This window comes from Aotus nancymaae, unplaced genomic scaffold (assembly GCF_030222135.1).
Source record: "Aotus nancymaae isolate 86718 unplaced genomic scaffold, 86718_ANA_hifiasm-v0.15.2.pri h1tg000016l, whole genome shotgun sequence".
NCBI classification, from domain to species: domain Eukaryota; kingdom Metazoa; phylum Chordata; class Mammalia; order Primates; family Aotidae; genus Aotus; species Aotus nancymaae.
In genome coordinates, this window is record NW_026988428.1 from 29,151,879 (window position 1) to 29,172,815 (window position 20,937).

At 35.2% G+C, this 20,937-nt stretch overlaps 1 protein-coding gene across 1 annotated transcript in view; it reads left to right on the forward strand.

The window, feature by feature from the left end:
• Positions 1-20,937, forward strand: part of ZFC3H1 (zinc finger C3H1-type containing) — a 55,700-nt gene that overhangs the window by 2,900 nt on the left and 31,863 nt on the right. The window contains exons 2-6 of the mRNA XM_012441309.3: positions 4,168-4,581; positions 13,861-13,925; positions 16,588-16,786; positions 17,267-17,490; positions 19,015-19,138. Coding sequence (XP_012296732.2) covers positions 4,168-4,581; positions 13,861-13,925; positions 16,588-16,786; positions 17,267-17,490; positions 19,015-19,138 — 1,026 coding nt within the window. The remainder of the gene's footprint in view (positions 1-4,167; positions 4,582-13,860; positions 13,926-16,587; positions 16,787-17,266; positions 17,491-19,014; positions 19,139-20,937) is intronic.

Below are 20,937 nucleotides of genomic sequence, written 5' to 3' on the forward strand. Positions count from 1 at the left end.
GAGGTCTTGCTATGTTGCCCAGGCTGGTCTCGAACTTGTAGCCTTAAGAGATCCTCTTCCATGGAGTCCCAAAGTGCTGGGATTTATAGGCAGGAGCCACTGGTCTATATGTTTTTTAAAGATACAAAGATGAAACTTGTAGTTTGTATTAGGGAAACAAATGAAAATAAGTAGTTGCAGTTTAGTATAAAAAGTCGAAATTGAGGTATGTATATAATTAGTCCTATGGGAGCTCAAAGCTTTTTCTTAAAATCCTTATTCTATATTAGAAAAGGGGTAGGTGAGTGGGCTTGCCTGCTTTTTGCTTTTGTCCTCTTTCTGTGTGTTTTTGGCCTCTACCATAGTCCTTCATTAATTGGTAAGCTTGTATGTTTTGATTAGTAAACTGGCATATGATGTTGCAAAAAGAAGTACCAGAATATATCCCGTCTGCTTGTGTGACTTCTATTTCATAAATGAGCTACCTTGCTGTTTTTCTTTTCCAGATGCTGCACTTAAGAGGATGCTTGTGTTGATCCTCTGCTCATTGTTTTCATGAAGTATCACTAATCCATCCTAGAAGTGGTGTTCTTTTTGAGAATTTGAGAAGGTTGGATGTCCTGGTCCATTAAAAAAAAGAAAAAAAAAAAAAGAATTTGAGAAGGAAAACGTAGTTCCCAGTTACTTTTGTATAATGTGAGCAAACAAAATATTTGTTACAACACTTTATTCAAATCTATTTAATATCAAGATTGTAATAAGTTTAATTCATATTTCCACCATGTGATTATAACAACACCCTTTTTTATTTTGCAAATACTGTATAAAGAAAAAATGCAGATTACTCTGGCATATTTCTGTAATTTAGAAGTGAAGTAGCCTGAGTATAGGGTTTATTTATTTCTGTTTTTGCCATAACCCCTTTCACTGTAATAACTAAGATATGCTAGTTGCAACTTTAAAGAAATAGAATAAACCAGATTCTATTGCAGTTCTTATTTTCATTCTTAGTTTTTCTTAATGATAGACACTTTGTCAGTACATCTTAGTATGTTTACCTTGAATGACTACTCTTTTAAACTTTCAAATTCGATGAGAACTAACATAATTAGGCCAGTGTCTCTTATCAGTAAAAAGTCATTCCATTTTCAGCTGCAGCTGAAAAGGTTGACTACCACTTCTTTTTGTTTAAACCAAGGTTCAGTTAGAAATTGCATCTTGACAAGCTTAAGTGTTGATTTGATCTTAGCTATTCTATGTAGATAGGGATAGATTTTCTTTAGCCTTAAAGGAGATTAGTCAGTTATGGTTGTAACTCAATTACTTTCCCTTATTTTTCTATTTAGCATATTTGTTAGTATATTGAATCATTTCCCTTTGTGGATATTTCCAAGGTCTTTAGTCTTTTTTTTTTTTTAACTGCAGTTGTACCTTAAAATGGCTCCAGTGAAAAGTAAGATGTAAATGCAGATAATTACAAATTTGGTACAAAGAGTACATAAGAGGGGAAGAGGAAGTGAGAAACTGAAGCTTCACAGAGGTGACATTTGAATTGGGGTTAAGTTGAAGAACAGACAGACACAAAGCTATGGAAAAATTGTGATGAGCAGGGGAAAAAGTAAGTTTGGAAAGGAAAGCATGGGTCATTTATTTATATTTATTCTTAGGATTTTGGACTTTTTTTTAAGTGAAATTTAAACAAGGGATGTGATCTTATATTTGTGTTCTAGAAAGATTACTCTGGCAGCAGATGTATGAAAGATTTCTTGTAGGAGATAGAGAAATATCTTATGACCAGGATAAACTCTCCTGTGTTAGGTCAAACTGTGGAGGTGCATTAGAATGCTCAAAATGAAAAGAGACAGTGGCTAAATAGCGCTCCCTGAAGAGCACCATTATTTCACAAGTTGGAGAGAAAGGACTCAGTGGAGACTTAAAAGACAAAAAATAAATAGGGAAACAAATGGAGAAGGGGAGTTACAGAAGCCAAGAGAGAAGTGGTTTATGGTGTCAGATGCTCAGAGGAATCAGGTAAAAAAAATAAGATTTGAAAACATTTATGGGGAAACTTGGCCACAGTAGTTTCTGTGGATTAATGGGACAGAAACCAGATTCTATTTGGTAAGAAGGGTGCAGAGAAACTAGTTTTCTTTCAAGAAAGTTGGCTTTGAAGAGATCAGAGAACCAAAGATATACTAGAACAGTTGTGCTGTAGAACTGTTGAGATTTTCAAATGTACTTATTTTTGTTTCTCAAATGACGGTAATTATCATTTTTAGAATTGGTCATCAGGAAAGTTTAAAAATCTTTTCTGCTGCTTGTCCTGTGAGGAGTTAAAACAGAATAACCATATTTGGGATACTGTAATGTTAAATCCTAACCAACTGAAAATGATCTATAGACTGAGTACAGTGGCTCATGCCTGTAATCCCAACACTTTGGGAGGATGAGGCAGGTGGATCACCTGAGGTCAGGAGTTCAAGACCAGCCTGGCCAACATGGTGAATACCCATCTCTACTAAAAATACAAAAATTAGCCCGGTGTGGTGACATGAACCTGTAATCCCAGCTACTCCAGAGACTGAGGCAGAAAAATTGCTTGAGCCTGGGTGGTGGAGGTTGCAGTGAGCTGAGATCGTGCCACTGCACTCCAGCCTGGCTGACAGAGCAAGACTCTGTTTCAAAACAAACAAAAAAACAAAAAATCTATAAGTGATATATTAAAACCATAGGAGGTACTTGTCATTTCTCTGGCAATGTCTAGTCTGGAAAAATGAGGTGTAACAATTGTCATGTATGAATTGTGTACAATGATAATTATAGTTTGAAACTTTGTAGCTGTTTTTAATGAAGAAGTTACTTTCTGTGTATCACTATGTTAGAGAAGAAAACCAAAACAGTTGGTTCAGGTTATTTTCATAACATTTCCCCTTGTCTGTCGGGGGAAAAACAGGACATACATTTTGAGTACTATTTTAAAGTTTTTTTTGTTTTTTTTTTGCCCAGGCTGGAGTGCAGTGGTGCCATCTGTGCTAACTGCAGCCTCCGCCTCCGGGGTTCAAGCAATTCTCCTGCCTCAGCCTCCCGAGTAGCTGGGATTACAGGCCCCTGTCACCACGCCCAGCAGACGGGGTTTTGCCATGTTGGCCAGGCTGGTCTGGAATTCCTGACCTCGGGCGATCCACCTGCTTTGGCCTCCCATAGTGCTGGGATTACAGGTGTGATCCACTGTGCTGGGCCTAAAGTGATTTTTAAGAATTTTATAACCATAATTAGTTCAGTTTTGCATATGTTAGTTGTTAGTATACTTGGTGAGCTCAAAGCTTGTTAGATTTTTAAGAAAATATCTCATTCATAAATCAGTCTACTAATTGTCAGTGTTCATTTTTTATCTCTTAGTTTTTAAAAAATTGAGACATGAGAAGAAACTAAAGAGAAGAAACATTTCCTCCTGATTATCTGAAGTGTAAATTTCTTTTTTTTTTTTCTTTTTTCTTTTTTTTTTGAGACAGAGTCTCGTTCTGTTGCCCAGGCTGGAATGCAGTGGTGTGATCTCGGCTCACTGCAGCCTCCACCCGGATTCAAGTGATTCTCCTGCATCAGCCTCCACAGTAGCTGGGACTACAGGCCCGTGCCACCACGCCTGGCTAATTTTTGTATTTTTAGTAGACACAGGGTTTCACCAGTTGGCCAGGCTGGTCTCGAACTTCCGACCTCAAGTGATCCACCCGCCTTGGCCTCCCAAAGTGCTGTGATTACAGGTGTGATCACCGCACCTGGCTCCCTGAAATGTAAATTGTCCACATTTGTGACAAACCATTCAGTTTCTCCCCTCTTCCTTAAGAAAAGAATCTTTAACATCCAGCTAATGATGGACTTTCCTGGAACTTACAGAAGGAAGGATGCTGTAATCTATCTAACTAGGTGGACTACCTGTGGATACTACTGGTAATTACGACACTAGTGATTTTGTAAGTGGAGTATTTATATGGTACTTGTTAAATTCAAATATGGGCACATAATGAAAGTGAGCATTGGCTGCATATACATTAAATGAAATTTAGTAATTTAAAAATATTGGTTTATCTTTCTTGAAAAATTAAAATGGGAGAAAATTAACATCTAATTTTTTTTGTTAAATTTAACTGGAAAATTTTTGGACACTGGTTTCCTTAATATGCTGTTCAGCCAAAAGTTTCAGAAGGTCTCCATCAAGAAAAAATTATTCATCAAAAAATGAAAACTGTGTGGAAGAAACTTTTGAAGATTTGCTTTTGAAGTATAAGCAAATACAGTTGGAACTAGAATGCATCAATAAAGATGAAAAATTAGCTTTGAGTAGCAAAGAAGAGAATGTGCAAGAAGATCCTAAAACATTGAACTTTGAGGACCAAACTAGCACTGATAATGTCAGTATTACAAAGGATTCAAGTAAAGATGTAGCTCCTGAGGAGAAAACACAAGTCAAAACTTTTCAGGCATTTGAATTAAAACCACTCAGGCAAAAATTGACTTTACCAGGAGATAAGAACCGGTTGAAAAAAGTTAAAGATGGAACAAAACAGCTTTCCCTGAAATCCGACACTACTGATTCTAGTCAAGGTAATGAAATTAAATACTTCAGTTAATAATGACTCTTCTTTCTCTAAAGGAGTAACCACTTGTTTTGGTAGTGTATTTCATTGAAATGAATCTAATTATCTGTAAATTATATTCTACTTTCTATGTAGACATTTATATTATTGAATAATGACTAATTTTGTTTGCTTTTAGTTTTTATTTATTTATTTTTTTTTGCCTGACATGCTGGCCTCTATGATAGAAATATACGTAAGTGATAATGAATTACATAATTTATTTCTAGTATTAAACCAGCCTAGCATGCTTGGGTTAAATATAGTTTATGATATACCATTTTAAAATCATGGATTTGGCTTGTTTTTTCTTATTATTATTAAGATATAATTTATATACAGCAAAATTTACCTTTTAACATTATAAATGTATAAGTTTATAGTTTTTCAGGTATTGACAAATGCAGACAGTTGGGTAACCATCACCAGCCACCATTAAGATACAGAATAGTTTCATCAACTTCAAATAGCTTCTCCAAGTATCTTTGTAGTTAACTCCTCCCTCAGCCCTTAGTTCACCTGGTAACCACTGATCTGTCCCTATACTTTGACCTTTCCATAATGTCACATTAATGGAGTCATATAGTATATTGCCTTTTTTTTGAGACAGAGTTTTGCTCTTGTTGCCCAGGCTGGAGTGCAGTGGCACGATCTCTGCTTACTGCAACCTCTGCCTCTTAGGTTCAAGCATTTCTCCAGCATCAGCCTCCTGAGTAGCTGGGATTACAGGTGCACACCACCATGCTCAGCTAATTTTTTGTATTTTTAGTAGAGATGGGGTTTCATCATGTTGGCCAGGCTGGTCTCAAACTCCTGACCTCAGGTAATTGGCCTGTCTTGGCCTCCCAAAGTGCTGGGATTACAGGCGTGAGCCACCACGCCTGGCCTATGTTGCCTTTTGATTATAGCTTATTTAATTTAGCATAATGTGTTTGAAATTTATTCATGTAGTTTTATTTGTCAGTAATTCTTTTTTATTGTTGAGTATCCCATCATACTATAGTTTATCCATTTCCCATTTATGTTTGGGTTTTCCCAATTTTTGGCCATTATAAATAAAGGTTTGCTAGAGTTTTGTTTAGAATTTTTTATCTGTGTTCATAGCCTGTAATTTTTCCCCCTCTTTTTCCTTGCCAGTTTTTTTTTGAAAAGGAGGAAGAAAAAAGAGAAAGAGAGAGAGAGAATGGGGAGGTGGAAACAGGAAGAGAAAGAGAGAGAGAGAATGGGGAGGAGGAAAAAGGAAAAGAAAGAGGGAGAGAGAATGGGAGAATTGCTTTCTTGCCCAGGCTAGAACGCAATTTAGTAATGGTTATTAAAAACGTCTTTTATAATGATAATTATACTTAATGATGTAATCAGGAAGGGATAAGGGAAGAAGATAACAAACAAACAGCCAACCAATATTTCATTTAAACCTATGAAATGCTATGCGATTACTGAGGAGTGATTTACTTCCAATTATATAGTCACTTTTCTAATAGGTGTGAGGTGGTAATGTATGTTTTATGTATTTGAAGTGGAGAGTTCTATAAATGTTTATTAAGTTTACTTGTTCCGGGTCTGAGTTCAAGTCCTGGATGTCCTTGTTAATTTTCTATCTCGTTGATCTATAGAAGCCAGTTTTTAATGTAAGTGTTATGATACTCATAAAATTAGTTGGCGCTGGTTTCATCTTTATTCTCTGTAATAGTTGAAGATTGGAATTGTTCAAGTAAGATCTTGGTAGATCTTACTCATAAAAGTGTCTGGGCCTGGGTGGAGTTTTTTTCTGAAAAGGTTTTAATCTAACTGTTCATGTTTTCTATTTCTGTTAAGGCAGTTTATGTAAACTATATATTTTTTGTAATATATCTATTTCCTGTAAGTTATAGAAGTTATAAAAATTATTAAGAATCCTTTACTTTTTTATTTGTAGTATTTATAAATTGTATCTTTTTCCTGCTCTCTAAATTCCCCTGAAATAAGTCCATAGGTTTTTAAATTCAGTAGTTTTTAGCCTCTCTCCTGTTAAGATCATTTTAGGCCATAAATTTCGACTTGTTCTGTCTCAAATTGGGATATTAAACTTTTTCATTCATTCTAAATATTTCTAATTTTTATTTTTCATTGACTTGTAAGCTACTTGGTAGTATGTTTTTTCTAAACATGTAGGTTTTCTAGCAGTATTTTTTTGTTGATACCTAAATCAGTGATACTGTCAAAAAATAAGATTGCTATGATAACCAATCTTTTGAAATACTTAGAGACTTCCTTTATTGTCTGGAATGTAATCAATTTTTTATAAGAGTTCTGTGTATGTTTGAAAGGAATGTATAGATTGCTTGAGCTTATGTTGTTCATGTCTTTATTTTTGATTTGCTTGATCAGTTACTGAGAACAGTTTGTCAGAATTTGCCAGTGTGATGGTGAATTTGTGATTTTTTGCTTTTTGCTTTAAGTACTGTGAAGCTGGGTAATTGAGTCGTTATGTAGTGACTTTAATGTTTTTGACTAAAAAACTATTTTGTCTTATATTAATAGCCATATCATCTTTGTCTTTATATAATTTCCCACCCTTTCAGTCTTTCTATATCTTCATGTCTCAAATATTACTTCTATATAGTTTAGAGCCGGATTTAATTTATAATTTAGTATGACAATCTTTGTCTTTTAACTTGAACATATGTAGTGTACTCATATTTTTTATGATTATTGATATTTGGTTTTCTTTTTTTCTTTCTAGCCTCGTATTTTTCTTCACACAATTTTTTTTTTCATTTGCTAGTTTGGAAGTTAGATACTAAATTTCTGGTCTTATAGTCCTACCAGTATTTAAAGTTAATTAAGAACCTTACCCTTTCCCTGAAATACAAAGAATGATGTTTGGTTACCTTTGCCTATGTATTTAGCACTTGCTTGGCTTACTCTTTATATTATGTTTGTAATTATATATGTATAAATACATTCTCTTTGTGTGTGTGGGTTTTTTTTTTGCTAGGCTGATCTCAAACTCCTGGACTCAAGTGATCCTCCTGCCTTGGCCTCCTAAAATGTTGGGATTACAGGTGTGAGTCACCATGCCCCGTGCTTAAGTACATTCTTCAGACTTTTTGTTTTTAATGTGTTTTTGCTGGGTGGAAAACTATTTCTATTTACTCTTTTTAAAAGATATTTTCCCTGGGTTTAGAATTCTAGGTTGTTTAATTTTATAAATATATTTTTGAGACAAAGTCTCACCCTATCATCCAGGCTAGAGTGCAGTGGCATGATCTTGGCTCACTGCAACCTCTGCCTCCAGGGTTCAAGTGATTCTCATGCATCAGCTTCCTGAGTAGCTGGGACTATGGCATATGCCACCACACCTGGCTAATTTTTGTATTTAGTAGAGATGGGGTTTTGCCACATTGGTTAGACTGGTCTCGAACTCCTGGCCTCAAGTAATCCATCCACCCACGTCAGCCTCCCAAAGTGCTGGGATTACAGGCATGAACCACCACATCCAGCCCCTAATTATATTCTTACTGACAATATTTTCTGGCTTCCATTGTTGATTTTGAAAAGTCATCTGTCAGTCTTCATGGTTTCCGATTTGAAGATAATCTTTTTTCTTTGGTTGTTTTAAAGAGCCTGTTTTTGTCTTTGATATTCTGTAGTTCAGCTGTGATGTGCTGTTTGTTGATTTCTTTTTATGTATCCAGCTTGAGATTTGTTGTTCCTTGAATCTGGATTGGATCTTGCATTGGTTCTGAAAAAAAATGATCATTATCTCTTAGAATATTGCGCTATTCTCTCTCTTTTTTTTGGAACTCTGTATAGATGTATGTTAAGTCTTCATACTTTATCTTTCATGTCTCAATTTCTCTAAGTTTCTGTCACTTTGTAATTAACAAATTCTGGAAAATTTCCTCTGACATAGCTTTCATTTTACTGATTGTCTCTTCAGCTGTATCTAATCTGCCTTAAGCCCACCTATTGAGTTTTAATTTCAGTTACAGTTTATATTTTACTCTTTCATTTTTGTTTTGTTTTCAGATCTTTTTGATCATTCTTTCCCTGCTTATATTTTCAGCTTTATCTTTGTTTCTTGAAACAAATTAACAGTAGGTCTGTTTTGTTTTATCTCCTATCCCTGCTAATTTTTGATATCTCAGGTCTTTGAGGGTTTGATTTCTGATGTTTGTTTTTGTTTTGGTACTTTTTTTTTTCTTGAACAGTCAGTGATTTTCGTTTGGTTTGGTTTGGTTTAATATGAGGTGCTCATTGTCTTTTGAATTTTTCTGGAATCACGGGCTGCCCTTATGATGTGAATTTGGTTGCAAGCCTGAGTGATGATCATTTTGGGTTGCACGTTCTCAGGGAAATGCTTTTCTTTCCCCTCTTCGATTTAGTACTATGATTCTATACAGGCGGTTTTGGAAAGTGTAGCACAGATGAATAGAAAAGACACACAAATAACTAACATGGAGTATAATAAGTGTTGTGTGTGAAAGGCTAGAGTAATACAGGAAGGATTAAATATCCTCACCCGGATTTAGAAAGATTTCATAGAGATGTAGACGCTTGATATGCCTCTGGAAAAATGAATCTTTTCCCTTGGGGAAGTCAAAAGGAAGCAAATGAACAGATAGAGGCACAGAAGGATTTTTAAGGGCATTGAGATTAATGAAATATGTATGCAGTATGAGAGATACGGTATTTTTTTTAGTGAGTGATTGGACATAAATTTATAAAAGGACAGTTTAGTGTTAGATTGGGAAGGGCCTTGAATATCTTGTTAAATAATTTGAATTTTGTCCTTTAAACATTGGGTGGGCTGTTAACTAATTTTAAGCAAGAAAATGATGTGATCCGATGTGTGTTTTAGAAAAATAACTGGCATCAGGATGGAAGAGTGATTGGAGAAAAATCAAAGAAGCTAAAATGTCATCTGAATCAGTAAATTATATATATATAAGTATTTTTACATGTATAATTCCCCACCAATCCTTAGCATGACTCTACTGTCAAACTTACGTTATTGGTGAACTTCTTGACAACTGTTCTATGCTTTTATAGTTTTTTCGGGCCTTTTACTCAACATTTATTATTGTCAGCCTATAAGCTTGCCTCTTATTTGAGGTGTTAGCACTCAATTCCAGCTTTTCGCTTCCTGACCGTAAACTTTTTTGTAACCCATATCAATTTTTACTTCAGTTCTTTCACTCTGAGGGTAATGACTCTCTTGCTCATGGCCATTTTGTTTTCACTTGTTCTCCTGGCTCTGGCTCTAACTTCTTCTGCCTTCTCTGGGACCTTGCTTTATTTATTCTGCTTTATCTTTAACCATTGTCTCCTTAGGGTGTTCTTAATATATTTGAGTTTTCCATCCAAAAATGGAAATCCTCTTCCTCATCCTACATTCTCTCTTAAACTTCCTCTTTTCAATAAGACTTCTGAGACATCTAGTCTGCACCAGCTTTTCATCTTACTTCTCATTTCCTTGTTAGCCCAATACAGTTTGCTTTTCTCCCCCACATCACAATACTGAAACTACTCATAGTAGTTTCCTATGACCTAACTGCAAGTTTTCGTGGATGTTTTTTATTTCATTCTTCCATTCATTCAAAAATTAGTTGAGCACTTTATTCCAGGCTCTTGGAAATAAATTGATGAGCAAAATAGATAGTCACTTATGCCTTCATGGGCTTGCATTTTAGAAGATAAAACAGTAAACATGATGAGTAAATTAACTGTTATGAAAGATTAAAATATAGCAGAGTAAGTAGGAAAGGGATAGAGAGGATACAGGTTGCAGCACTAATAAGGTAGTCAGCATAGGCGTCTATTTGAAGGTGAGATTTAAAGAAAGACTTTGAAGATGTAAGGGAATAGCCAAATATATATCTGGTGGAAGAGGCTTCTACACAAAAGGAATAACTAAAGCAGTGATTTTCAAAGTGTGGTTTCTGGGGACTGCATTATATGGGAACTTGATAGAAGCACAAATTCTCAGTCTCTACCTTAGATCTACTGAATTGGGAGCTCTGGAAATGAGGCCTAGTAATCTGTATTTAATTAGCCCTCCTGTTGATTCTGCTACATGCTGAAGTTTGAGAATTGCTGAACTAGAGAAATGACCATGATACAGAAAGATGCCTGACATGTTTGGGGAAGAACAAGGAGTCCTGTGCTAATACAGAAGAGAGAGTGAGGGGAATGAATAATGGGAGAGAAGGGATTGGAAATGGCAGGAGGGGGTAGATCTTAAAGTGAGAGCCTTGTAAGAACTTTGTTTTTTTTTATTTCTAGTGAAATGGGAGCTCTTACAGGGTTTTGAGCAAAGGACTGACATAATCTGTTTTATATTTTTAAGCATCATTCTGGCTGTATTGTTGAGAATATTCCATTGGGGGTAGACTTCTCTACTATATTAAGTGATGGTTTTCTTACTTTGAAATTTTGGGATTTCTGCAATACTATACCTATCTGGATTTTAAAAATAACCTTCTGATTTTCCTTTTCTGTCTTTTGTTTGTTTTAAATAATTTTTCCTGTGTAATTTCTTAATTTGTCATGTACTCAATGTCCCATTCTCTTGGGGTATTCTCATTATTATGGTTTTAACTGCCACCTATATGCTGATGACTTTAGCTCACATTAGAGTTTCAGTTGGTAATATTTTAATTACTATGTGACAAGAACGATGTTCATTTTGGAGGTTTTGAGTAAAAATTGAGATAATTTTATTGTACAGACCTCTGACAGTGGTAGAACAATGTCTAGCTACCCATTTGATCAGTTTAAACCTGCGTTTATAATCTTTGTGTAAAGTTATATTTATTGTCTGAAATTTGTATTTATTTATTTATTGAATTTATTGTAATTATTTTTAAGGTAGCAATGTAGTCATAAGGTGCCTGCTATGTTAATAGATATTTGCCTCTATGCTACATTAAAAGGAGGTGCTGCCATTTTGTATAGACAAGTGAGATCCTAATCAGCTATTAGATTTCTCATGACCTAATGAAACTCATAAGTTTCTCATGTGGGAGAAAAATTTAGTGCTTTCTCTGTTTATTATCGGAAGGCTGTTTAATGTTTCCCTGTTTATTTTTGTCTAATAGTTGTTACTATTCTGTTGTTTTAAAAAGTATGATTATTTTTGTTATAATGGGATATATGCATTCCCCAGTATTACCACACTGCTAAATTGTACAATAAAAACAATGAGGTGTATGGAGAAAGTGGGTTAGAGGAACAACACTCAAAAACTTTGTCCGTGGCACATAAAAAAAAGATAGGAATCAATGAAAAATGATAGGACAGCTTTGCATGTGAAATGGGAAAAAAAGAAGTCTGAAATATTAAACGTGAGCTTTCAGTAAAATAGACCTAAAGTATACCTATGTAAGTGGAACGTTTGCTACTTATGAGTTGTTATGAAGTAGAACAAGGAGTGTTACCTGAAATCAGACAGTAAATTGTAATACCAGATGTGGATGGATGTGGCTTATAACACACACACTGAACTTGGGTAGTTGATAGATACTTGAAGTACATGGCTCAGATGACTTGGATGCAGTTTTCTGCATTCTTAGTGTTTCTCTGAGACAAATCACACATAAGTAAATGTAAAATTTGTGTTATGTTCTCATTCTTTTCTTTTTTTTTTGAGACAAAGTCTCGCTCTGTCGCCCAGGCTGGAGTGCAGTGGTGTGATTTTGGCTCACTGCAACCTCCACCTCCTGGGTTCAAGTGATTCTCCTGCCTCAGCCTCCCAAGTAGCTGGAACTACAGGGGCACACCACCATGCCCAGCTACTTCTTTGTATTTTCAGTAGAGATGGACTTTCATCATGTTGCCGAGGCTGGCTTTGAATCCTAAGCTCAGGGGATCCGCCTCGCTCTGCCTTCCAAAGTTCTGGGTTTACAGACATGAGCCACCATGCCTGGCTACTCAAATGATTTTCTAATGTATCATGTTGCAACAAATTCACATTTATAGAATGAGCCTTTTTTTTTTTTTTTTTTTTTTTTTTTTTTTTTTTGAGACGGAGTTTCGCTCTTGTTACCCAGGCTGGAGTGCAATGGCGCGATCTCGGCTCACCGCAACCTCCGTCTCCTGGGTTCAGGCAATTCTCCTGCCTCAGCCTCCTGAGTAGCTGGGATTACAGGCACGCGCCACCATGCCCAGCTAATTTTTCTGTATTAGTAGAGACGGGGTTTCACCATGTTGACCAGGATGGTCTCGATCTCTTGACCTCGTGATCCACCCGCCTCGGCCTCCCAAAGTGCTGGGATTACAGGCTTGAGCCACCGCGCCCGGCCTAGAATGAGCCTTTTAACAGAACTCATTTGTCTTGAAATTTGGTCATTGCCTTCTCTTTTTGTTGACTGAGGTGCTTGATTAGTCATTTCTCTATTTATTGAATGTTGAATATTCTTTCACCAGTAGGTTCACTTGAGCAGTCAAATTAGGATGTTTGGAACACTGACAGGTGTGGTATTATGGTAAAAACACTAGGCTTGGAGTTAAGATCTAGTTTAAATCCTAGCTTTGCAACTTCAGTTTTGTCATCTCTTAAGGAAAGATTTCTGAATTTTTAACATAATCCAGTTTAGCTATGAAAGTATTTCAACAGGATTGTAAATGTTGTATATCTTTATTATGTGATGTGTAAAGATGTTATAGATTAGCTAATTTACAAATGTAAGATTTTGTACATTGTTTCGTCAGTCATCTGGGCCCAAAGCTAGGTTACTGGAAAAAAATGTATGGATGGACTCAATTTTATTGATATTTAAGCTGCCTCTACTGATGCTTTTCTAGATTGAATAAATAAAAGACCAGTTCTCTAATGCATAAATCCAATACAGTCTGCAAACTTTCAATTCATCCCAATATAGAGGATTGGATTAATTTAGTCATCATTATATTCTGTCAGTGTGGATAATCCGCTTGCTAATGAAGTGTGGCTGCTTGTTTCTCTGCTTTATAAATTCTGTTATTATTTGAAATGACTATTTCTAGTCCAGAAGTCATTTTATTAAAGTGTGGTTTTATTTTAATATTTTGAATCATTTTGCCTTATAACTTTCAGTATTGAGGCTAAGAAGTTTATTCAGATTTTCATTCTCTTTCATAGTATTTTCTTTTGGTTGAGAGACTGAGAAAATGAGACCCTTTAATGATATCCTTTAAAATAATTACCAGATATTATTTAGGATTATTTTATTTTAGATTGTAGCTATCTTTTAGAGTATTCAAAAGAAATTATTTTATTTTAAAGGATTGCAAGATAAAGAACAAAATTTAACAAGAAGAATTAGTACCTCAGATATTCTGTCTGAAAAGGTAAGATACTGCTTTGTGAGACTGGATCATCTGTGTAACACCCATTTTTGCATTGCTTTAATTTGTTCTTTTGTAAGGGAAATTCTGTCTTATTTTTCACTCGTTTTCTTTCATCATTCCTGTAACTCCATTTGGACATAAGCCTTAAAGATAAGAAATTCTGGAGCTACATCTTGTAGTCTCTTTTCCCTGGGTTCTGCAAATTATGTGTCATTAAAGTGTTGTGTATATTCATGCAGGACCTTTTTTTTATCATTTGTTTTTTGAAACTTAATTTTGATCCAGATATTTTCTCTATTTCTTGTGGGTTATCCTGTGTGGGTAAGCTTTGGAGTTAGGTAGACCTTCACCTGATATCAAATTCTACCTCCGCTTCTTATTAGCTGAGTGACCTTGTATAAACTATTTAGCTTTTTCTTGCTTCTGCATTCTTTTCTATAAAATGAACTTAATGTCTTCTGTTATCTGGGTTGTTGTGAGGCTTCAGTAGAATGAAGTACAGAAACATCAAGCACTGTATTTGACGTATAACAGGCACTCAATAACCCAAGCCTTTTCAGTTTGTTGAATTAGAGACCTGAAATAGCTGTAGTTTTTTCTTTTGAGATTTCCGTTGGTTTTTCTGCATAAATTGAAATGATTTAAGTAGCCTAGGAGCTTTAGGAAAAAGATGGCCCTGAATTTAGGAATGATAATATGTAACACACACATACATATTTTTAATACCCTCACAATAACCCTGTGAATCAAGTCGATATATATACATTTCAGAGATGAAGTAAGAATCATATGAGTAGATTAAGTGACTTGCCTAAAGTTACATAGGAACTAAGTGTCAGAGCAAGTAAATGAGGTTGTCTGACTATTGAGAACTAATGAGCTTAGTTCTGTGCTCTTGCTGTTCAAATAGCTACCTCACATAGCATATAGGTGGGTGACAGAATCAGTGGTTTCTTTCATTCCTAAGGGAGTAGTTGCAAAAAGTAATCAAAAGCCTCACTGGGTGGGGTGGCTTATGCCTGTAATCACAGCACTCTGGAAGCCTGAGGTGGGAGGATCTCTTTAGCTTGGGAGTTTGAGGCCAGCCTGGGCAACATAGTGAGATCCCAAGTCGAAAAAAAGTAAATAATTAAAAAACAAACAAACAAACAAGATTTTATCTCAATGGAATAGTGAGGATAGCTTTATTTTAGTTAAACTCTCTAGATGAGTACTGTTTAATAGAATTTTCTACATTAATGGAAATATTTTATAGCTGTATTCTCCAATATGGTAGCTATTAGCTACATGTGGCTATGAAGAACTTGAAACGTAATTAGCGTGCCTTAGGTACAAATTTTTTAATTTAGTTTTAGTCGACTTAAATTCAAATAACCACATGTGGCTCATTGCTACCATGTTGAACAGCACAGCTCTAGAATTTCAGTATTAAGCAATAGAATTTGATATGTTTAAATGACTTAAAATTTAAAAAAAGAATCATGATAATTTTAAAATTATTGCTTACTTGTACTTATCAACAGTGGAAAGGGTAACTATCCTGGTTTGGTTAAACCGAAGTACTGAAGTGTATGATAGTAGTTTAGGGCTTATAGTAGTTCATATTCAGGTGAAATCATTAGTTAGTATCCATATTTTCTTTATGTTTAACAATAGAAATAATTTAATTGGATTTGAGGAGAAAATATAATTACAGTTTGCCTATAAGAAAAAGTTATTAGATAAGTGGGCCTTAACCTTTTGGAATCTTTTTCGACTCTTCCTTTCCCTTCTATGCACACACATAAAGAAAAAACAGTGTTTTATGTTTAACTTCAAGGGTGGGGAAGCCAAAGGAATCACCCTACCCTTTATTAAAATCCATGGACTCAATTTAATTAAGAACCTCTAGGGAGCCTGACATTTTTCATTTCTATTTTTGCTATAATGTAGATAATAGATTAATTTTTAAAACTATTTCAAAAATGAAATGCAGAAATTAAGTTATCTAATTGGAAAAAAGTTACCAGACATCTGCTTTTAACATTATTGTCCTGTTTTAGCTTTGCTGAAGAAAATTCTGTGTTCAAAAATATTTAAAATATTCAGATAAATATCTGTAGCCTTAGAACACATAGCAGTCAGCTGTTAACAAATCTCTATAGATTTTTCCCTTCAATAGTAATTTATAGAATTAAAAAATATACACAGTAAAAGAAAATCTGTAAGTTTGATTCTTGACATTCAGTGTGTCTGTTTTCTATTACTTGAGAGACTAGCAAATCACATGACCATGGAACCACTTCTGCTTTCCTTACCTCTCCTGGATCTTAATTTCTTCCTTGCATTTGTTGCCATCAGACGTTTATTCCTTTAGGTTTGGGAAGCCCCTTTAAATATTAGTTAATAACTCTTTTATTTTTTGCATTATCCTATTCTATCAGTTGTACTACCTTGCCAATCCTACATTACATATATACACATACCTTCTGCACACTGATCTTCTATTCATATATTAGGAGTCTTGGGCTATGGGAAGTAAATTACTTACTTTATCTGTATTTGCCTTGTCCTATTTGCTGCCAAACTTTAAATTTTTATCTTATAAAGGATTTGACTTGATGAAATGTATAAGATACGTAATAGAATTTAAAAATGTAAACTCTTTCTTTTTTCTTTAAAGAAACTTGGTGACGATGAAGAGGAGTTATCTGAATTACAGCTTCGCCTTTTGGCTCTTCAGTCAGCCAGTAAAAAATGGCAACAAAAAGAACAGCAGGTGATGAAAGAAAGCAAAGAAAAGTTGACTAAGACGAAAACTGTGCAGCAGAAAGTTAAAACAAGTACAAAAACACATTCGACCAAAAAAGTTAGCACTACAGGTGATCATTTTTGCTATTTCTGTTAAATTCTTTTTTTTTTTTTTTGAAACGGAGTCTCACAATTCTCCTGCCTCAGCCTCCTGAGTAGCTGGGATTACAGGTGCCTGGCACCAAGCCCGGCTAATGTTTGTATTTTTAGTAGAGATGGCGTTTCACCATGTTGGCCAGGCTGGTCTCTAACTCCTGACCTCAGGTGATCTGCCCACCTCAGCCTCCTAAAGTGCTGGGTTTACAGTCGTGAGCCACCGCACCCAGCCTATTAAATTCTCTTGGTTGAATTCATGTATAAGTATAGTTTTGAGATTTTAATTCAGTATTTTGAGTTTGGGGAATTATAGGGCCCTAAAATGGAGGACAATCTTGTATAAACAACTTAAGAGGAGCATCATCATTGATGAATCAATAATGAAAATATTTTTTAAGACTCTTTTTCTTTTATCTCCTAATAGATACTGATGTTTATGTATTTTTCATTTAAAGCTAAACAAGCATTGAGGAAGCAGCAAACAAAGGCATGGAAGAAACTACAACAGCAAAAAGAACAGGAAAGACAGAAAGAAGAGGATCAGCGGAAACAAGCTGAAGAAGAAGAGAGACGGAAAAGAGAGGAAGAAATCAGAAAAATTCGAGATCTCTCAAATCAGGAAGAACAATACAATCGATTCATGAAATTGGTTGGTGGCAAGAGGAGATCAAGAAGTAAAGTAAGAAATGCAAAAATATAAAATCAAAACATTACTCTTAAGGGTCCTTAAAGTCTTATTTCATAGATTCAGTCAAATAAGAGAGCTTATTATATAAATAACTCAAGGAAAAAAGGAAGGTAGGTTATAATTGGGAAAGCGTCTTTTGTAGTTGTAGGTATTAGAAGTAGAAGAAATGAAGGCTAAAATTATGATAAACAGAGACTGCTTTTAGCTTATCATTTTCTGTTTAGGTGAAAGTAGGATTACTAAATTGTGGTGAAAACTTATTCTGAAAATGGCTATTTCTTAAGTGCAAGAGTAGAATTTCATTAGTTTTTCATTGTTAGTAATGTAGATTTAGGAGTGTGTCATGACTGGACTATTTTAATAAATTTTAAATCATATAGTAATAACCTTAGTGCATGTGGCTATTTTGTATTTAGTGGTCAAGCATTTGTTGAACATTTACTCTGTATATGAACACACTCATAATCTCTTTTTCTCTCTCCCTTCTTTTACCCTCTCCACCCAAAAGCAGTACACTTGAGAATGTATTAATGAAGAGTAGAGAGATGTTAAAGAGTAAATTATTTAAGTGGAATTAGATTTGCTTAAGCAAGGAATATTATAAATATTTATACATTGAACTATTGAACTTTTCTTCTTTTTTTTTTGAGACAGAATCTTGCTCGTCTCCCAGGCTGGAGTGCAGTGGCACTATCTCGGCTCACTGCAACCTCCATCTCCTGGGTTCAAGCGATACTCCTGCCTCAGCCTCCTGAGTTGCTGGGATTACAGGCGTCCGCCACCTCACCTGGCTAATTTGTTTGCATTTTTAGTACAGATGGGGGTTTGCCATGTTGACCAGACTGGCCTTGAACTCCTGACAGCGTGAGCCACCACGCCCAGCCAATAGAATCTTTTTCTAGAGATAAACATGGTATTATATGCACATTACTCTTTACCTCCTTCTCGAGAGGTTTTGCTAGTTTTTAGTTTATTATAAACTGTCTCCGAGTGAAACATAGAACTAAAAAAAGAACAACACAAAAAAGAACGACATACAATAGATAAACACATTTAGCCAGAATTTATAGTTTTCAGGTATCATTTACTCATAATTTAAATGTTTTTGAATTTTTTGGGAAATATTCTGTATATATTCTTGATAACATAAAACTTGAATATATTCCTCTAGTTTCTTAATCATGCAGAAGTCATAAGTGTATAAGAGTTTGTACAGGGAGAGCTAATTTTTATACAGGGAGAGCTAATTATTTAGTGGCTGAGCTAACAATGAGGGATTTCATCTGTATAGCTAGTACTTTGGAAATTCCATTTTCTATCTGGTGATACAGTTATAAAATGTCAACCAGTGTAGCTGTCATTTAAATGGAATTTCCCAAAGATGTGATAGGCACATCTAACTCAATCACCATGATTTTTGATACTGTTCCCCAGAAGATAACTATCAGTTCCTTTGTGATATATGACCTAAGACAGAAAATGGTTTGAAACTAAAAAAAAATGTTGTATACTTAGTCTTCAGATCCTGACCTGAGGCGATCCTTAGATAAGCAACCTACTGATAGTGGAGGAGGCATTTATCAGTATGATAACTATGAAGAAGTTGCTATGGATACAGATAGTGAAACCAATTCTCCAGGTATGAGCCCAAACTTGAAACCTTTGTGTATTTACATGTATTAAATAGAGAATGGTCATTACGCTACTCAAAACCTTGAAAGAAATGTGTAATGAAATTGAGATTTGCTGATGAACTGTATGATGATAGACATTATTTGTTGCTGTAAATATTTAGAGAGCAAACCTCAAGTAAGTAATATTAACCTTTATTTCAGAGTGTTTCTAGATAGCCTGTAAATTAAATAAAGAGGTAAATAATTGTTTAAACTCTGTTAATTATTTGCTCTAGAAAGTGAAGATTGGGCCAAATGCAGTGGTTCACTCCTGTAATCCCGGTACTTTGGAATGCTGAGGTGGCAGATTGCTTGAGGCCAGGAGTTGGAGACCAGCCTGGCCAACATGGCGAAACCTTGTCTCTACTAAAAATACAAAAATTAGCTGGGTGTGGTGGTGTGCGCCTGAAATCCCAGCTTCTTGGGAGGCTAAGGCATAAGAATTGCTTGAACTCAGGAGGAAGTTGCAGTGAGCTGACATAGTACCACTGCACTCCAGCCTGAGTGACAGAGCAAGATTTTGTCTCAAAATATAAAAAGTGAAGAATGGGAAAGATGAGAACACTACTTTTAGAAAAACAACAAACTTTTGATCTTTATATCCAAGATTCTTTCTGCTTTAGAGAACAAAAGACTGCCGGGCGTGGTGGCTCAAGCCTGTAATCCCAGCACTTTGGGAGGCCGAGGCGGGTGGATCACGAGGTCAAGAGATCGAGACCATCCTGGTCAACATGGTGAAACCCCGTCTCTACTAATACAAAAAATTAGCTGGGCATGGTGGCGCGTGCCTGTAATCCCAGCTACTCAGGAGGCTGAGGCAGGAGAATTGCCTGAACCCAGGAGGCGGAGGTTGCGGTGAGCTGAGATCGCGCCATTGCACTCCAGCCTGGGTATCAAGAGCGAAACTCCGTCTCAAAAAAAAAAAAAAAGAACAAAAGACCTTTTTTGCTATTTGGCTTCTGGTCTCTTTCTAGTGTGATAATTTGTTAGGAATTTTGAGGTAGAAAGTGATACTAGTGGCATCTCATGAAAGACTGATTAGAACTGGTCAGGGATGTACTCTTCTTTAGGTTTCATACTCTAGAATCTGACTTAACGTTGAGGGCTAGAGGCTTGATTTTGTTGATGTTCAGGGGTGATTGGCTGTGAAAGACCTATTCCTTCACAAATAATTTAAAACATAATACTGAGGCGAAAATGGAATGCAGTTGGCATTCCAGGAACTGGAGAATTTGGAAGAACACATGATCAGTGTATTTCTCCCTGTAGTCACGTGGTGAGACCAAATCAAAACTAGAATCCTACATTGGTGTATCTAGAGACTAAACGAAATATGTGTTATTTGGCTAGTGTTTATGAAAATGCTCATTTTTCAGGTTGTTTTAAGCTGGTGTTTGATAGTCTTACATTATATTATGTTTTGAGATCATAATTTAGTTTGCTTTTGTCAATCTTGAATTTTCTTATTTTCAGATTCTTGGAGATGATTCATTGTAATTCCCAAATATTGACAATATTATTAATACTCTGTTTCTATAAAATAACTTTATGATCTATGCTTTTTAAATGATCTTGTAAAACATTATATAGAGAACATGTTCGGTATGCAGCTTTGTCAAATTTTAATTTTTTGCCACATTAACTGCAGATACATATGTTTTTTTCCATTTTATTCTCAAATTTTGCCAACACAGACATATTATACTTGAAGAAATGTGCATTAAACAATCTTTTAATTCACTTTATCCTATATTTAAAAAAAAAT